Source organism: Mastigoproctus giganteus, chromosome 8, assembly GCF_048544385.1.
Source record: "Mastigoproctus giganteus isolate SK-2022 chromosome 8, ASM4854438v1, whole genome shotgun sequence".
NCBI lineage: Eukaryota > Metazoa > Arthropoda > Arachnida > Uropygi > Thelyphonidae > Mastigoproctus > Mastigoproctus giganteus.
In genome coordinates, this window is record NC_143582.1 from 75,473,203 (window position 1) to 75,492,642 (window position 19,440).

General features: G+C 38.4%; 1 protein-coding gene across 1 annotated transcript in view; it reads right to left on the reverse strand.

Annotated features, from left to right (window-relative positions):
- The window catches only part of LOC150081645 (uncharacterized), a 981,095-nt gene that overhangs the window by 543,180 nt on the left and 418,475 nt on the right, over positions 1–19,440 (reverse strand). The window contains exon 22 of the mRNA XM_090380575.1: positions 9,716–9,940. Coding sequence (XP_090236701.1) covers positions 9,716–9,940 — 225 coding nt within the window. The remainder of the gene's footprint in view (positions 1–9,715; positions 9,941–19,440) is intronic.

Below are 19,440 nucleotides of genomic sequence, written 5' to 3' on the forward strand. Positions count from 1 at the left end.
CTGGCAAGGCTCTTCACAAAGTGCATTAGAAAAGGTGTGACGCCTAAGCAGTGGAATAATGCAATCATAGTTTTGCTGCATAAGAAAGGAGATAAATCAGAAATTGGAAATTATAGACCAATTAGCTTGTTATCCCACATCTACAAGTTGTTCACAAGGGTCATCACAAGGGTCACTTGATGAGAATCAACCGAAAGAGCAAGCTGGCTTTAGGACAGGATCCTCAAATATGGATCACCTTCACGTAATATCACAGCTAATGGAGAAAGCAAATGAATATAAAACACCATTATGCCTGGCATTTGTGGATTATGAAAAGGCATTTGACTCCATACAGCATAAGGCAATGTTTCGGGCACTGGAAAGACAAGGCATAGATACCCCATATATTATGATTTTGAAGAAAATATATGAGAGTGCTACCTCCTTTATTAGACTAGACAAAGACAGTGTGGGAAATTTAAAATCGAGAAAGGAGTTCGACAAGGAGACACAATATCTCTGAAGCTGTTTACTGCTGCTGTTGTTGTTGTTGTTTTTGGTTTTTAGGAGCATTAGTAACTAAGGCCATATTGCTCCGAGAATATGCGGTGGTCAATCCCTGACCTTTCCGCATCCTCCGTATTTGGTGGTGACGGGCTCGAACCCCGGTGTAATCAAGAAGCATGTGCTACGCACTGCTGCTCCTTCCCACCTGGCTACAGAGGCGCCTGCTGTTTACTGCTGCCCTTGAGGAAGCTTTCAGAAGATTAGATTGGTTGCAGAAAGGAGTCAATGTAAACGGAGAGTACCTAAACCATTTACGATTTGCAGATGACATTGTGGTCATAAGCCATGATCCCAAAGAATTAGAGGAAAATCTTAATTAGTTATGCACAGTTAGTAAGGATTTTGGACTAAAGATGAATATGGCTAAAACAAAAGTAATGATGAACAAATATGCCACAGAAAGGGAAATAATGACTGAAGGAGCAGTAATTGAAAAGGTGGAGTCATATACTTATCTGGGACACGTTAGTAGCTGTAATAATGATAAATGGCTGGAAGTCAAGAGAAGAATAAATTTTGGATGGATAGCATTCAGGAAATATAGTGACATACTGAAGAGCAATATCCCAGTTTGTCTGAAATGTAAAATAATGAACCAATGTATACTCCCCACCATGACTTATGGAAGTGAAACTTGGGCACTCACCAAAATAATGGAAGAGATGCTCAAACTACACAGCGAAGAATGGAATGAATTATATTGTGAATCAGACTGTTAGATAAGAAGAGAAACACATGGATTAAGCAGCAAACTCAAGTAAAGGACATTCTTATCAAAATTAAAGAACTAAAATGGTCTTGGGCAGGATATATAGCTCGAAGACCTGATGACAGATGGACTAAGAAAATAACAGAATGGTATCCAAGAGGAGCTAGAAGAAAACCTAGAAGACAAAGGCATAGATGGATAGATGAAATTCATGAGTTTTTGGGTAGTAAATGGATGGCCAGTGCTCAAAACAGAAGGAACTGGAAAGTTGCTGGAGAGGCCTTCATTCTGCAGTGGATTGAAAATGGCTGATGATGATGATGATGATGACTGATTAATTATAGCCCAATGACTGCTAGTTACTGGGTCTAATATTAAAAATAGCAAGAATTTCTTTTTAAGTAAATCACTTCACTATCTATTTTACGAATGATCACAAAAAATTTTAAAACTCATGAGATGGACTGTGTTTTTAAACTCTTGAGATGGATAGGTTTTTCCAAAAACCTTATTCATTCTGAATGCATAATCCTGAAACCTTATTCTTCCTTAATGCATTCCAGTTGAAGTGAGCTTTATTTTAAAACCTAAATAAAACTGAAGCTAATTTACTTAATGATGAACTGTGGAAGGAGTTACTTCTTTTATAATAATTCATTGTGCAGCAATAAGAAAAACTTCTACTTTCAGTTGCTTTTTATGGGAGAACAATAGAATGTGGTTTATATGTTATGGAACAGTCATTACATTGTACAAAACTATTCAGTTAATTGGGGGGGGGGACTTGAAAGGAAAGTTGATCTTGTTCAAGTTCCATATCTCTGAAAAGTTCACTGCCATGTTGCATTTTTTAATGTACTCATATTAAAAAATACCTGACACCTGTAATGTAGTTTAAAATTTTGTATAAGTTATATTCATTATTTTCTTTTATTAGGATTTCTGCATTATTTAATTTCTGGGTGCATGCAACCTATTTTTTTTTTCTATGTTTGTCTGTCTCTCTTCAATTTTAAAACTATATTTTTTTGATAATATATGCATATATTTGATACATCGAAATGCTCATTCTCACAGACATTGATTCAATATATTTTGCTTTATAATTATCTCAGCAATTTATCAGACAGACAACATTATAAAATAGACATATAAAAGGATATAAAAAAAAAAAACACATTTCTCATCTTACTTCTTGTGGAAACTATATCATACAGCTGTCAATATTTCTAAGATTCAAAACTATCCATGTAATAGTCGAAGAATTTTGAGCTGGCTGGGAACAGATAAGTTTTTGAAAATTTTTCCATTTTATTTAGCATATTAAATCGTATTCTATAAATAGCTTTACAGTCCTAGTCATGTTTGTTGGTTTATTTTAAAATTTAGCAAGAGATTTTGTAAGTTATTTTGTAAGAATCTTTTGTATCAGTTATTTGGTACAAATTTCTTATCTCGTAATTTTGAATTATAGTGCATGGTAGGGAAATTCAAGTGTCCAATTGTGTGTAAATAGGTATCATGAAAGTTCAAATCAGGTAGGCTGGCATTAACAGATAATATTATTAGCTATTATATTTAAATTATAACTTTACAAGTGAAACAGTATAATGTAAACTTGATAATATAATATGCACAATGTAACTCCGTAAAGTAATACTTATAAATTAGATATTGAAATTTATATATTTAATAATGCAAACCTGACAATAATATGTATTATTGCTATATAACTGGTGTAAAGTGCTATTACTGCATTTATGTATATTACTTTAGTGTAGTATTCTAAAATAAATTGAATTAGAACCAAAATCATGCTTCAGACTCAACTGAGTGGAGTGGTTGTCCTATGAACCCCACCCTCACAAAATGTACTGTTTATTTGATGTTTCTGGATTTCTCTGGAATGGGACATAATACAGCCAAGGGGAATGTCATTGTGTGTGTGTGTGTGTTAAATGTAAGGGGTGAGAGGATATTAGGCATCAACTCTTCTGATGGGCATTTATGAGAGGGGGTTAAAGAATAGAATAGATGCCCTCAAAGCAATTAAGCTCAAAGTTGCCCACCTTAATGCCAGAGCTTGCATTTGTGCATCAAGCAACACAGCAGCAATCCCCTAAGCAGAATACACTGGTCCCACAGGAGGTAGCAGTTGTTGGTGACTCTATAGTTAGGGAAGCAGGAAATACATTATGCAAGGATAGGTGGAATAGGACAAGGGTATGTCAGACAAAGGTAAAAGCTGATAAAGTTGTGGAGATATCTTTTAAGGTTACAAAAGGTGATATCATTGAACATATTGGCACCAATGACATTAAGAGTAAGAGAACTTATTTAACAAGTACAGAGCAGTGTTGAAAGAAAAAAGTCATAAGTTTGGCTTAAATTTGAAAGGGTCTGCAATTCTATGTTTGTTTGTTATTTGGAGCATTAGCAACTAAGGCCATATTGCTCGGGGATATGCGGTGGTCATTCCCGACCTTTCCACATCCTCCGTATTTGGTGGTGACGGGCTCGAACCTCGGTCTAATCAAGACAGCATGTGCTATGCATTGCTGCTCCTTCCCATGTGGCTACGGAGGCGCCTCTGCAATTCTACCCAGACATGATAGGAGAGTAAGTGATGAGAGCTTTGTCAATCAATTTGGCCATGGAGAGACTGTGTAAGGCTCATAGGATAAAATGTTTCACAGCATGGTCTGTGTTGGTTAACAGGAGAGAGAGAGAGAGAGAGAGAGAGAGAGAGAGAGAGAGAGAGATAGAGAGAGAGAGAGAGATTGATTTTACATGGATGAGATATACTTAAATAAAAAGGATGCAAGGATATTTGCTAATTATATCAAGGCAGAGGTAGGTGGATCAGAAAACTGTTAGAATATACAGCCTAATAGATTAACTATAGCTGCAGGCAGAGATGAAAGTGATTCTTGCACTACTTCTATTGGAACATGCAGCAACTCAGAAAGCAAAGTACTGGAGATTTCAAGGCCTGCTGTGGTTCATCATGAAACAAAGAAATAAATGAGCTGTCTTAGGGTAACTAAGAGTAAGAACAGGTGCATGTATATATGCACGTACACCAATGATAGAACCATAGAAAATAAATTTGATGAATTTGAAGTGCTAGTCAAGTCATCAAATGCAGGCACTGTGGGGATATCAGAGATATAATGTCACTCAGATATTAGAGATGCAGAATTTGAATATGTGGAGTACAATGTATACAGAAAATAGAGAGAGAGAGAGAGAGGGGGGGGGGATAGGAAATTCTAAGGCAGTGCATCTAGTTAACATGGGCAGACAGTGCAATGCTGAGTCAGCTTGGTGTGACATAAGCACTGGGAATACAAAAATGAGAGTAAGAGTGTGTTGCAGGCCAAATGACTTTGATGAGTACAACGAACAACAGTACAGAGAAAGAGACTGGGTCAGTAAATCAGAATGTCATATAATGGGAGATTTTAACTTCCCAGATATTGACGGAAACTTGTGGATTGGTCACACACACACACACACACACACACACACACACACACACACACACACACACACACACACACACACACACACACACACACACACACAAACTAGCAAGACTTTTGTTAATTTACAGGATAACTGTTCTCTGCAACATGTTAAAGAGGCAACAAGAGAGAGAAATACTTTTGATGTAATTATCAGCAGTGATTCTTCATACTTTAAGAATATGCAGATAAAAGAACTACTAGATGGCAGTGATCACAGCAAATTGATATGAGATTTACTTAAAGATGTAACTACAATCAAGGGTAGGGAGAAGGGTGTTTGCTTTTGTAAAGGATACTATAGTGGTAATTCTATACACTGGGACAAACTAAAGTTGTTATCAACAACAAATTCTAAATGGAAAGCAGTTAGGGAAATAATCATAGAAGCTACTAGGCACTTCTTACCAACTAAGAAATACAGTTTAAGGCTTAGACCTAAATGGATGTCATATGAACTATTGGGACAAGTGGCAGAGAAGAACCGTACTAGATAGCGTTAGTTGAACTTCGTTAGCAGTTAAATTGTACGTTTAAATAAATACATATAACGACTTACATTACAAACGTAATATAATTAATAACATAAGATAATTAATTAATAAATTAATAGAATCATGACTCAGACCAGAGCAGCAAAGCAAAAGGCTCAAGCTAATGGAAGTGCTGTGGCTCAGAGCAGAACTGAGGGGGGCAGTTGTCCTCTGACTCACAGCCTTATAAAATGCACTGTTTGCTTGATGTTTGCAGAGCAATCGAGTACGGGACATGATACTGCCAAAGGGGATGTCTTTGTGTGTGCGCGATGCAAGGAGTGTAACGATATCAGGCAACAACTCGGCGTTCTTTTGGGCCTATATGAGAGCTTGAAGGACAGGGTGGATGCCCTCGAAGAAACTAAATTGAGGGGCCCATCAAGCTCTCAGCTGCCCACATCAACGCCAGAGCTTGCACTTGGGCATCGCGTGACACAGAGACAACCCCCAAGGCAGAATGCGCTGGTCCCGAAGGAACTAGCAGTTGTTGGTGACTCTATTGTCAGGGAAACGGGGAACATGCTTTGTAAAAAAGATAGGTGGAACAGGACCAGGGTATGTCTGCCAGGGGCAAAGGTTGATGACGTTGTAGAGCGAATATCATCTTTTAAGGGCACAAAAGGTGATATAGTTGTACACGTTGGCACTAATAATATTAAGAGTAGGAGACCGGCAGAATTACTTAACAAGTACAGGTCACTGTTGAACAAAAGCCGAGAATTAGGGTTGAATTTGAAAGTGTCTGCAATTTTTTTCAGCCTGGACTGTACTTGTTAACAGGAGAGATTGCTTCTACAGGGATGGGATACACTTAAATAGAAAGGGTGCAAGAATATTTGCTGATGCTATCGAGGCAGTGTTAGGTGGGTCGGAAAACTGCTAGCTTGGGGGGAGACAAAGACCAATAGATTGACAGTAGCCACTGGCAGAGGTGAAAGAGATTCTTGCACTGCTTCTATTAGAATGAGCAGAAGCCTGAAAACCAAGATGCATGGTATTTCAGAGACTGCTGGGAGCCATTGTGGTTTCAAGTAAACACATGGGTTGTGTTAGGGTAGCTAAGAATAGAAACAGGTGCAGGTATACTTGCGTGTACACCAATGCTAGGAGTTTAGTAAATAAATTTGATGAATTTGAGGTATTGCTCAAAACATCGAAGGCAGATATTGTTGGAATATCAGAGACGTGGTGTCACACAGATATAAGGGATGCGGAACTGCAATTTGGGGAGTACAACGTCTACAGAAAGGATAGACAGGATAGGAAGGGAGGAGGGGTTATGCTATTAGTTAAGAAATACATAAAATCCAAGGAAGTGAAGCCAGTCGACATCGCTGGACAGTGCAGTGTGGAGTCAGTTTGGTGTGACATAAACATTGGGAGATCAAAATTGAGAGTAGGAGTGTGCTATAGGCCTAATGACTCTGATGAGTATAATAAGGAACTGTACAGTTCCTTATTGTATAGAGTGGGCCAGTAAATCAGAGTGTCTTATAATGGGAGATTTTAATTTCCCAGATATTGACTGGAATTTGGGGGCTGGATACTCACACACTAGCAGGGCTTTTGTGGATTTATTGGATGATTGTTTTCTACATCAGCATGTTCGGGAGGCAACTAGAGGGAGTAATACTCTTGATTTGATTATCAGCAGTGATTCTTCATGCATTAAGAATCTGCAGATAAATGAACCACTAGGTGGCAGTGATCACAGTGTGCTGAAGTGGGATTTACTCAAAGAGGTAACTACCATTAGGGGTAAAGGGAAGGTTTATTGCTTCCGTAAAGGCGACTACGATGGACTGAGACAGTATTTAAATTCTATACAGTGGGACCAACTGATGATGTTACCAACAGCAAATTCAAAATGGGAAGCATTCAAAGAACTTATCTTGGAAGCTACTAGGCTTTACAAACCAACTAAGAAATATTGTTCAAGGTTTAGGCCAAAATGGATGTCGGATGAACTAATGAGGCATATGGCAGAGAAGAAAAATGCATGGGATACTTACAAATTAACACATGACACAGAAGCCTATGATAGATACAAGTTGATATGCAACCAAGTTACAAAGGAGGTTAGGCAGGTGAAGGCAGATTACGAGAAATCCTTGGCAAGGGATGCAAAGAAAAACAGCAAAGAGTTCTTTACTTATGTAAACTCTAGAAGGAAAGGGATGAATCAGATTGGTCCACTTGATATTGATGGGTCAAGTGTTGATGATCCTGCTCAGGTGGCTAACAAACTAAATGAATATTTTGCATCGACATTCACACATGAGGAGTTATTCAGCGAGGGGAATGCCAGAGGTGTATTCAACTCTAGCAGTAAGTTACAGAATCTTGAAATAACTGGGAGTAAAGTGGAGGAGAAACTGTTGAAGATAAACACAAGAAAGGCACCCGGGGTGGATGGGATCTATCCAGTTATATTAAAGGAGGCAGCAAAGGAAGTAAGCAAACCCTTAGCCATAATTATGAGAGCTTCCTTGGACTCAGGGGAGGTACCCATAGACTGGAAATGTGCAAATGTGACCCCAATTCACAAAGGAGGATCAAAGGCTGACACAAGTAATTATAGACCTGTGAGCTTGACTTCTGTTCCAGGAAAATTAATGGAGGCACTGGTTAAAGACGCACTGCAGGATCATTTAGATAAGACTTCAGTTATAGCTCAGACACAGCATGGTTTTGTTAAGGGGAAGTCTTGCCTGACCAACTTGATTGGATACTATGATGCAGTCACAAAAGAACTGGATGCAGGGAATAACTTTGATATTATATACTTGGATCTTAGAAAGGCTTTTGATACTGTTGCACATGGAAGACTGCTACACAAATTGGAGCAGTGTGACATTGGAGGCAAATTGCTGCTATGGATAAAGGGGTGGTTGAGGGGGAGAAGACAGAGAGTGGTAATCAATGGACACTGCTCATCGTGGACTGATGTTATTAGTGGAGTCCCTCAGGGCTCAGTGTTGGGTCCATTATTGTTTTCTGTATTTATAAATGATATTGATGATGGTATATCGGGATTAATGTCCAAGTTTGCAGACGATACAAAGGTTGGCAGGGTTGTCAAGGACACTACTGACACTATGCTGCTGCAACAGGATCTGGAAAGGTTGAGCAGATGGGCTGAGAGGTGGCAAATGAAGTTTAACATTGACAAATGTAAAGTACTACACATGGGAAACAGCAACCCCAGAGCAACGTATCAACTCTATGGTACAACACTGACAGTGGTAGAGAATGAAAGGGACTTGGGGGTGGTTGTGCAGGCAGATATGAAGTTCTCTGAGCAGTGCAGACGGGCTGCAAGAGTAGCTCATGGAGTATTGTCAATGATATACAGGAATTTTTCCAGCAGGGATAAGGAGGTGATTATTCCATTGTATAAGGCGATGGTCAGGCCACACCTAGAGTACTGTATACAGGTCTGGAGGCCTCATTCCAAGAAGGATGTAGAGCTGCTGGAACGAGTACAGAGAAGGGCAACAAGATTAGTGAATGGAACAAAGTGGTGCTCTTACGAAGAAAGGCTTAAGTTTTGCAAATTACAGTGTCTGGAGACTAGGCACCAGCGAGGCGATCTGATAGAGGTGTATAAAGCCTTGAATGGTTTAAGCATGCTCAATGCTGATGGGATTCTTCCTCTAGCTGAGAATAATCACCTGAGAGGGCATAAATTCAAATTGAGGAAAGACAGATGTAGGATAGACGTGCGGAAATTTGCCTTTAGCCAGCGGGTGGTTGGTTGGTGGAACAGACTTCCATCCCTTGTGGTGGAGGTTGATAGCCTAAATAAGTTTAAGGCTCAGCTGGACAGGTATTTTGAACGAACAGAGGGGTGAAGTGGAAGTGGTTTTTTTTTTGGCTGATGCTGCATAAGCTTGCTTTCTTGCATCAAATGCCTCTACTAATGCTAATGCTAATGCTAATGCTAAAGAAAAATGCATGGTATGCATATAAAGTATTAGGTGATACAGAAGCCTATGGTAGACATAAATTATTGTGCAATCAAATCACAGAGGAAGTTATGAAAGCCAAGGCAGATCATAACTATTTTAATTCCAGCATTTACTAACCATTTAAATCTTTATTATTTTAATGAGAGGGTTTTTTAAACTTACAGTAATGTTTCATAGCTGCATCATTATGAGAGCTATGAAAGCAAAAGCTTCAGAGTTCATGAAGCCTCCATTTTTATTTCATTTACTTTATTTATATGTTCTATATATTATTACTTGAACAACCATTTTCCATTTTGTTCAATGAAAAATTATGACACGTACACAACTCTGAGGAATTTTGATTAAAATTTTAAAGTTTGATCAAGTATAATAAGAGTAATTTTAATCAATTTAGTATAATAGTAGCAATTTATTTCTTACGAGGACAAGAAGGTGGAGCTCCAGAAAGCCAGTAATCTGGCTGACCATCTCTTGGATCATATACACACTGTCGGAAACCAGCAGTTGAGGTAGGGCGAAGTGGACGTCCAACCTCATTACACGAGATAGTGGCATTTTCAAAAAAAGGAATGAATTTTCCATTACTACTGAACTGAGTAGAAAGCCCTTGAGATAGATCATCTGAAAGAGCTTCACACTGAGCATCTAAAATTAAAGAAGAATAATTCATTCAATTGCTTTCTAAATCAATTAAGAACAGTTAAAGAAAAATTTCTCAAAAGCATTTATTATATTTTATAAAGTTCAATGATATCACCTTTAGTGGTCGAGCCAAACTACATGAAAATAACTTAATATGATTAACACAAAAAAGTATTATACCTCATTAAACAAGAAATGCATAATATTACTGCAAAAATTCTGCATGCTGATTAGTTTTTAACTGTAAGTTAAAACTAATCATCATGCCTTAACTGAAGTATATACCATACCCTTCTTTCAAATATAAAATCAGTAATATAATGAAATAATCAAAGAATATTCACATCTCTATTCTGCCAGTACTGGAGTGAACCTCTGCTTTACAATAAAACAAATACAGGATAGTTTAGGAATAAACTGCATCACTCGCAACAGACCTTGAGATGGATTACTGTGCAGTAGTCCCTCTTGAACAGACAACAGTGGGTAGTTCAGAAAGAAATTAATAAAAAAAAATGGTTTCTTAAAGTGCCATAAATGGTTTCACATAGTATCACCCTCCCTCCATAATGTTATGGAGGAGGGTGATACTATAGATTGTGTAGTAGTGAACAGCTGTATAGCTGTTACCTGTTTTGGAAATTAATGAACATTCAATTGTTCAATATAGGCTCCAATGATATCAATAATAATGCTGCCAACTGTTACTCATAGCATTTTCTGTAATTTTCCCTAATGTGCCTTGTTACATTGTTTCTTAAATTGTCCAGGATTTCAGGTTGTCACATGCATTTTGTTATTCAAATAACTCCACAACCAAAAATTACCTCAGTCTATGCAATTTTTGGTTGTTGAGTTATTCAAATAACTCAGCGAAAAATTCCATGGACTGAGGCCAGATGAGCATGGTGGTCAAGCAAATCGGAGTTGATGGGGAATAATACATTTCTTGGGAAACATCATCATTGGCAAAGCAATATATAAAAGTGCTCCATCTTGCATAAAAATCAGTGCCTAGGAAGCCTCTCGCTTGAAAGCTGGGAATAACATACAGAATGAGGAGGTTGTGGGTAATAAATAAATTAATTTTCTGTTTAGTCATATATCCAGAATTATTTCTGGACAGTTACATATGGTCCCAGGAGTTTATAAAATAAAAACTACAGGAATATTACCATGGCAGCAGATTGATGCAAACATGTGACTTACACGTGACTTTTGTGTACCCAAATCAGAAGTAAATGCTCAATGGAACAGAGAGGTGACTGCTGTACTTTCAACAATTAATAGACTACATAATTTCCTGTCAAACTGCTTGGGCACCTTGCTCACCAATCTCAAACCATGCAATTTTTGTTTGTGGGTTATTTGAATAATCATGCTAAAATAAAATTTTCTGCTTGTATTCCAGGGAAGCCACAATGGGATAACATTTAAGTTCCACAATTAGGAACTTACAGATAGAGACTTCAAGGTTTTTACTGTATTTTTTGGTATCATGCCAATTCAAACATGCAGTATGCATAACTGTGTTAGTGCACTATTATCACTCAGCAATGCACTAGTCACAATGCATCAGGGAACCATGTGGATGAACTTCTTCAAAGAAGAGGTCAATACAATGAACCTAACAGCATTTGCCACTAGTACAAATAAGAATTATATCCTACACTCTCAGTCATCACAACAAAATATTTCAAGCAATTTCAAAAACAATAGAAGCCGAAAGTAGTCAACTTCTTCAGCCAAGCTATACATGCATATGTCATAAGTTTGTATGTACTGGAACCCAGGCACAATATGGCCTAATTAGCCCTTGTGCCAGAAACTCCCATAGCAACAACAACAACATCAACCAATTCTGTGGCAGATGTTGAACAAACAGCTAAAGAATTAAGTGTTATTTTAGTAACAGAGCTTAGCTAGACCCCTGTTAATTTTTTTTTTCTTTATGCCAGTACTTTTAAAAAGTTAAATCTAATTCTTTATAGTTCATATTTAGAGAAATACAGTCTCTGATTTACATAAAATCACAGACTGTTTACAAATATTATTATTAAGTCTTCACAGACTCAATAATATTTATTTTTTTACAAGAGACAGTCAAGAAAGAAAGGAACACAATTTTTCACAAAAAAACAAATAAATAAAATTTAAAATAAAAATCTAATTAATTGTGCACAGCATATAATATAACTAGAAAGTAAATTCAAAATGTCATTGTTATTGTAGAGTTTTGGTGCATCAGTAACTTAGAACATGCTGTTGTATATTACAGTATTCTGTTCAATTTTTGATCGTGGAGTGGGGGAAATCTTTTTGTGCTGGGCTCATGTTTATCTTACAGACAAATACAATTCTCCATTACCATTATTCACAGTTATGATAATTACTAATCAGCCTAAGTTGCTGATATCTTTTTAAATGCTACAGCATCACCCATTAAGACAGATCAATTACACTTTTAAAAATCTGAGACACCAACAGTGAAACTGCTTCAAAGCTTACTGGCTTCCCATCAACTGGTCTCCCATATGAGTGCTGAACTATGAATAATATATTTTAAATAATCTCCAAATGATAAGCCAAGCAGTATGTGAAAATAAAATTTGTGTTTTATGCATCTTCCAATTTTTGTAAGTTCATAATCAGCTTTCCAACCACTCACTGCATGTGGTTGTAGATGACTGTCTTCTAAAGAATTAATAATTGTAAAGAATCAACTGGTTAACAGGCCTAATGACTGTGTATGAGTACAGTGAACAACTATACAGACAAATAGAGTGAGTCAGTAAATCAGAATGTCTTATACTGGTAGATTTTTAACTTTCCAGATATTGAATGAATTTTTTGTGGGTTAGTCACCACACACTAGCAAGACTTTTGTGGGTTTACTCGATGATTATTTTCTACAGCAGCATGTTCGAGAGACAACCAGAGGGAGTAATACTCTTGATCTGACTATCATCAGTGATTATTCATGCATTAAGAATCTGCAGATAAAGGAACCACTTATCTCGGTGTACTGATGTGTTTAAAGATGTAACTACCATCAGTGTAAAGGGAACAGCTTTTGCTTTTGTAAAGTCACCTTTATGAAAACAAAAATACACTGGTCTCAGACAGTTTCTTAATTCTATATGGTGGGACCAACTGGTGATGTTACCAACAGCAAATTTTAAATGGGAAACAATGAAGGAATTTATCTTGAAAGCTACTAGGCTTATCCCAACTAAGAAATGCACTTCAAATTTTAGGCCTAAATGGATGTCGGATGAACTAATGAGACTCCTGGCAGAGAATAAAAATGCATGGGATACATATAAATTATCAGGTGATGCAACAGCATAAGACAGATAAAAGCTAGTCTGTAATTAAGTGACAAAAGAGGTTAATTAAGTGAAGGATGAATACGAGAAACATCTGGCAAAGAATGCAAAGGAAAGCAGCAAAGATTTCTTTACTTATGTAAACTCTAGCAAGAAGGGGTGAATCAGATTGGTCCACTTGATAATGATGGTTCAACTGTTAATGATCCTGCTCAGGTAGTTGACAAACTGAATGAATATTTTGCATTTACAATCACACATGAAAAATTCTGTGGGGAAGTGGAGGCCAGAAGCTTATCAAACTCTAACGGGGAGCTAAATGATTTTGTAATAATTGAGAGCAAAGTGCAGGAGAAATTTTTGACATTAAACATAAAGAAGCACCTGGGGTGAGTGGGATCTGTCCAGGTAGATTAAGGGAGGCAGCAAAGGAAGTGAGCAAACCCTTAGCCATAATTAAGAGAGCAGTTTGAGAACGGAGAAGTTTGAGAAACGGAGTTTGAGAATTAGAGTAGCCTGTGTGGATGTACATTTTTGAAGCTCCTGGAACAGAGAAGATTTTTCTAATTTATTTTCTATTTTATTAGTTTAAATTGGCATATTAACTTATTTTCTAGAGTAGCTTTATATTCCTGTTTACGATACTTAGTTTAAAGTAACTTAGATAGAGATTTTGTAGGTATTACTTAGTATCGGTAAGGGTATCAAATCCACGTGTTGACCGTTCGTAAATTGCCGCCATTGTAATGTGATACAAAATATCTCGAACTAGATAGCATAAGCTTAATATAGTATAGTACAGTACATAATATTGTCAATTAATCAGTAAAATCTATTAATCTTGTTGAACTTCATTGTCAATTAAATTGTTCTTTTAACTATACATATAACGACTTAGGTTACGTAACATAAATAATTAGAAAAATAAATAATTAATACTTAACTTGATACGGAAGTTATATAAAGGGATTTTGTAGATAACACTAGATACCGAAACATAAATATAGCGTTATAACTGTGTTGGGATACAAGTTTAGGGTTTTAATTTTGTATTGAAATTGAAATTTTATTGAAATTAATAGAAATCATGACTCAAACCAGAGCAGCAAAGCAAAAGGCTCAAGCTAATGGGTGTGCTGTGGCTCAGAGGAGAACTGAGGGGGGCAGTGCCCTCTGAATCACAGCCTTTTAAAATGCACTACTTGCTTGATGTTTGTGGAGCAGTCGGGTACGGGACATGATACTGCCATGGTGGATGTCTTTGTGTATGCGCGCGATGCAAGGAGTGTAAGGAAATCAGCAACAACTCAGCGTTGTTATGGGCCTGTAAGAGAGGTTGAAGGACAGGGTGGATACCCTTGAAGGATTAAAAGTGAGGGCCCGTCAAGCTCTCAACTGCCCACACCAATGCCAGAGCTTGCACTTGGTCATCCCGCAACACAGCGGCAGCCCCCAAGGCAGAATGCGCTGGTCCCAAAGGAACTAGTAGTTGTTGGTGACTCTACTGTCAGGGAAACGGGAAACATGCTTTGTAAAAAAGGTTGGTGGAACAGGACCATGGTATGTCTGCCAGTGGCAAAGGTTGATGAGGTTGTAGAGTGGATATCATCTTTTAAGGGCACAAAAGGTGATATAGTTGTACACGTTGGCACTAATCATATTAAGAGTAGGAGACCGGCGGAATTGCTTAACAAGTACAGGTCACTGTTGAAAAAAAACCGTGAATTAGGGTTGAATTTGAAAGTGTCTGCAATTCTGCCCAGACACAATAGGAGGGAGTATATGATGAGAGCCCTGCCGATCAATTCGGCTGTGAAAGGCTCAAGGGGTAGAATTTTTTTCAGCCTGGTCTGTACTTGTTAACAGGAGAGACTGCTTCTACAGGGATGGGATACACTTAAATAGAAAGGGTGCAAGAATGTTTGCTGATGCTATCGAGGCAGTGTTAGCTGGTCAGAAAACTGCTAGATTGTGGGGATACAAGGACTAATAGAGTAACAGTAGCCACTGGCAGAGGTGAAAGTGATTCTTGCACTGCTTCTATTGGAATGAGCAGCAGCCTGGAAAATAAGATGCAGGATATTTCAGAGACTGCTGGAAATCATTGTGGTACAAGTAAACACATAGGTCGTGTTAGGGTAGCTAAGAAAAAGAACAGGTGCATGTATACTTGCATGTACACCAATGCTAGGAGTTTAGTAAATAAATTTGATGAATTTGAGGTATTGCTCAAAACATCAAAGGCAGATATTGTTGGGATTTCAGAGACGTGGTGTCACACAGATATAAGGAATACAGAAGTGGAATTTGGGGAGTACAATGTCTACAGAAAGGATAGACAGGATAGGAAGGGAGGAGGGGTTATGCTATTAGTTAAGAAATACATAAAATCCAAGGAAGTGAAGCCAGTCGACATCGCTGGACAGTGCAGTGTCGAATCAGTTTGGTGTAACATAAACATTGGGAGATCAAAACTGAGAGTAGGAGTGTGCTATAGGCCTAATGACTCTGATGAGTATAATAAGAAACTGTGCAGGGAAATAGAGTGGGCCAGTAAATCAGAGAGTCTTATAATGGGGGATTTTAATTTCCCAGATATTGACTGGAATTTGGGGGCTGGTCACTCACACACTAGCAGGGCTTTTATTGGATTTATTGGATGATTGTTTTCTACATCAGCATGTTCGGAAGGTAACTAGAGGGAGTAATACTCTTGATTTGATTATCAGTAGTGATTCTTCATGCATTAAGAATCTGCAGATAAATGAACCACTGGGTGGCAGTAATCACAGTGTGCCGAAGTGGGATTTACTCAAAGAGGTAACTACCATTAGGGGTAAAGGGAAGGGTTATTGCTTTCGTAAAGGTGACTACGATGGACTGAGACAGTATTTAAATTCTATACAGTGGGACCAACTGATGACGTTACCAACAGCAAATTCAAAATGGGAAGCATTCAAAGAACTTATCTTGGAAGCTACTAGGCTTTACATACCAACTAAGAAATATTGTTCAAGGTTTAGGCCTAAATGGATGTCAGATGAACTAATGAGACATATGGCAGAGAAGAAAAATGCATGGGATACATACAAATTAACATGTGACACAGAAGCCTATGATAGATACAAGTTGATCTGTAACCAAGTTACAAAGGAGGTTAGGCAGGCGAAGGCAGATTACGAGAAATCCTTGGTAAGGGATGCAAAGAAAAACAGCAAAGAGTTCTTTACTTATGTAAACTCTAGAAGGAAGGGGATGAATCAGATTGGTCCACTTGATATTGATGGGTCAACTGTTGATGATCCTGCTCAGGTAGCTAACAAACTAAATGAATATTTTGCATCGACATTCACACATGAGGAGTTATTCAGGGCGGGGAATGCCAGAGGTGTATTCAACTCTAGCAGTAAGCTACAGAATCTTGAAATAACTGGGAGTAAAGTGGAGGAGAAACTGTTGAAGATAAACACAAGAAAGGCACCCGGGGTGGATGGGATCTATCCAGTTATATTTAAGGAGGCAGCAAAGGAAGTAAGCAAACCCTTAGCCATAATTATGAGAGCTTCCTTGGACTCAGGGGAGGTACCCATGGACTGGAGATGTGCAAATGTGACCCCAATTCACAAAGGAGGATCAAAGGCTGACACAAGTAATTCTGTGTTACTTACTCACACAAGTAAGTGTGAGTTTAACTTCTGTTCACGGAAAATTAATGGAGGCACTGGTTAAAGAAGCACTGCAGGATCACCTAGACAAGACTTCAGTTATAGCTCAGACACAGTATGGTTTTGTTAAGGGGAAGTCTTGCCTGACCAATCTGATTGGATACTATGATGCAGTCACAAAAGAACTGGATGCAGGGAATAACTTTGATATTATATACTTGGATCTTAGAAAGGCTTTTGATACTGTTGCACATGGAAGACTGCTGCACAAATTGGAGCAGTGTGGCATTGGAGGCAAATTGCTGCTATGGATAAAGGGGTGGTGAGGGGGAGAAGACAGAGAGTGGTAATCAATGGACACTGCTCATCGTGGACTAATGTTATTAGTGGAGTCCCTCAGGGTTCAGTATTGGGTCCATTATTGTTTTCTGTATTTATAAATGATATTGATGATGGTATATCAAGCTTAATGTCCAAGTTTGCAGATGATACGAAGGTTGGCAGGGTTGTCAAGGATACTTCTGACACTATGCTGCTGCAACAGGATCTGGAAAGGTTGAGCAGATGGGATGAGAGGTGGCAAATGAAGTTTAACATTGACAAATGTAAAGTACTACATATGGGAAACAGCAACCCCGGAGCAAAGTATCAACTCTGTGGTACTACGCTGACAGTGGTAGAGAATGAAAGGGACTTAGGAGTGGTTCTGCAGGCAGATATGAAGTTCTCTGATCAGTGCTGACTGTCTGCAAGAGTAGCTCATGGTGTATTGTCAATGATATATAGGAATTTTTCTAGCAGGTATAAGGAGGTGATTATTCCCTTGTATAAGGCAATGGTCATACCACACCTAGAGTACTGTATAGAAGCCTGGAGGCCTCATTTCAAGAAGGATGTAGAGCTGCTGGAACGAGTACAGAGAAGGGCAACAAGAGTAGTGAATGGAACAAAGGGGTGCTCTTACGAAGAAAGGCTTAAGTTTTGCAAATTACAGTGTCTGGAGACTAGGCACCAGCAAGGTGATCTGATAGAGGTGTATAAAGCCTTGAATGGTTTGAGCATGCTCAATGCTGATGGGATTCTTCCTCTTGCTCAGAATAATCACCTGAGAGGTCATAAATTCAAATTGAATTTGAATTTGATTTGATTTTTTATGGCGCATTGGCAGATAAGGCCATAATGCACCAAGTCAAATTTAAAACGTTACTAAACATTTTGGTAGCCAAGGCTACCACGTCAAGCAATTAATTTTTATGTAAAAAAAGGTACAAATTAAAAGCATAAAAACTTAGATCTTTGTATAAAAATTAAAAGATTGTAAAAAGTTAAAGACGTCAAACATATTGTCTCTGTCACCTATAATCTGACTGAGTGTAAATGGCTCAGCAAATTATTAAAAGTGGTAAAATACAAGCGGCGTGCTTCTATAAAAACAGGACATTCTATTAAAATATGACTAACGGTTAAAATAACATTACACATCTCGCACATAGGTGGGTCGTCCACCCTCAGCAAGTAGGAATGGGTTAGATGACTATGACCTATGCGGAGCCGAGCAAGAACAACTTCCTCTCTTTGGACCCTGCGTAGACTGGACTGACATTGCATAATTCCAGGCTTAATGTGATGTAGCTCATTTGTGGCCTGTCCGTGCCAAGAATCGTCCCATTGGGAAAGTAATTTAGAACGTATTATTTGCTTGTAGTGTCTGTATAGGGGACTGACAGGCAATGATTATCCAGGGAAATGGCTGATTTGGCAGCGGCATCAGCCGATTCATTTCCCCGGATCCCAATGTGGCTTGGGATCCAGCAAAAGTGAATATCGAATTCTAATTTCATGAGAGAAAAAAGAATCTGCTGGATCCTGGACAGGATCGGATGAGGGTTAAAACTCACCGATACCAGAGCCTGTAACACGCTCAACGAATCGCAATAAATCATATACCTCTGGTAGTCGCGATTTTTAATGTGATCTAGGGCTGTTTGTATTGCATGCAACTCTGCATTATAAATGCTAGTTTCTTGTGGGATCTTATAGGATAATGTTTTGTGAGGGAACACAACAGCAGATCCCATATAACATTCTAACTTTGAGCCATCTGTGTAGACTGGCAGAAAGTCAGAATACTGCTGTCTATGTGATGCAAAGAGTTGCTGGTAGACAGATGGCGGTCTAGTAGCCTTCTCCCAGATCTTAAGGGAGAAGTCGCAAGTTGGAAAATAAGCATGCCAGGGTGGAAAGAATTGCCTTGGTGACTGGGCTACGTTGTCTACCGTCAAGTTTAGCTCATTCAGCAGCCCTTGAATGAGAATACCAAAAGGTTTGTTGGCAGTCCGACAGGTGTTGTAGAGGTTTTCCCAGCGCGGCTCAAAAATGGATGGCCACGTGGGATGATCGGGCAGGGATTTTAATTTGAAGGCATACTGTAAGGACAACTGCTTACGTTGAAGAGACAGAGATGGTTCATTTGCTTCAACGTAATGGCTTTGGACAGGAGATGTGTGAA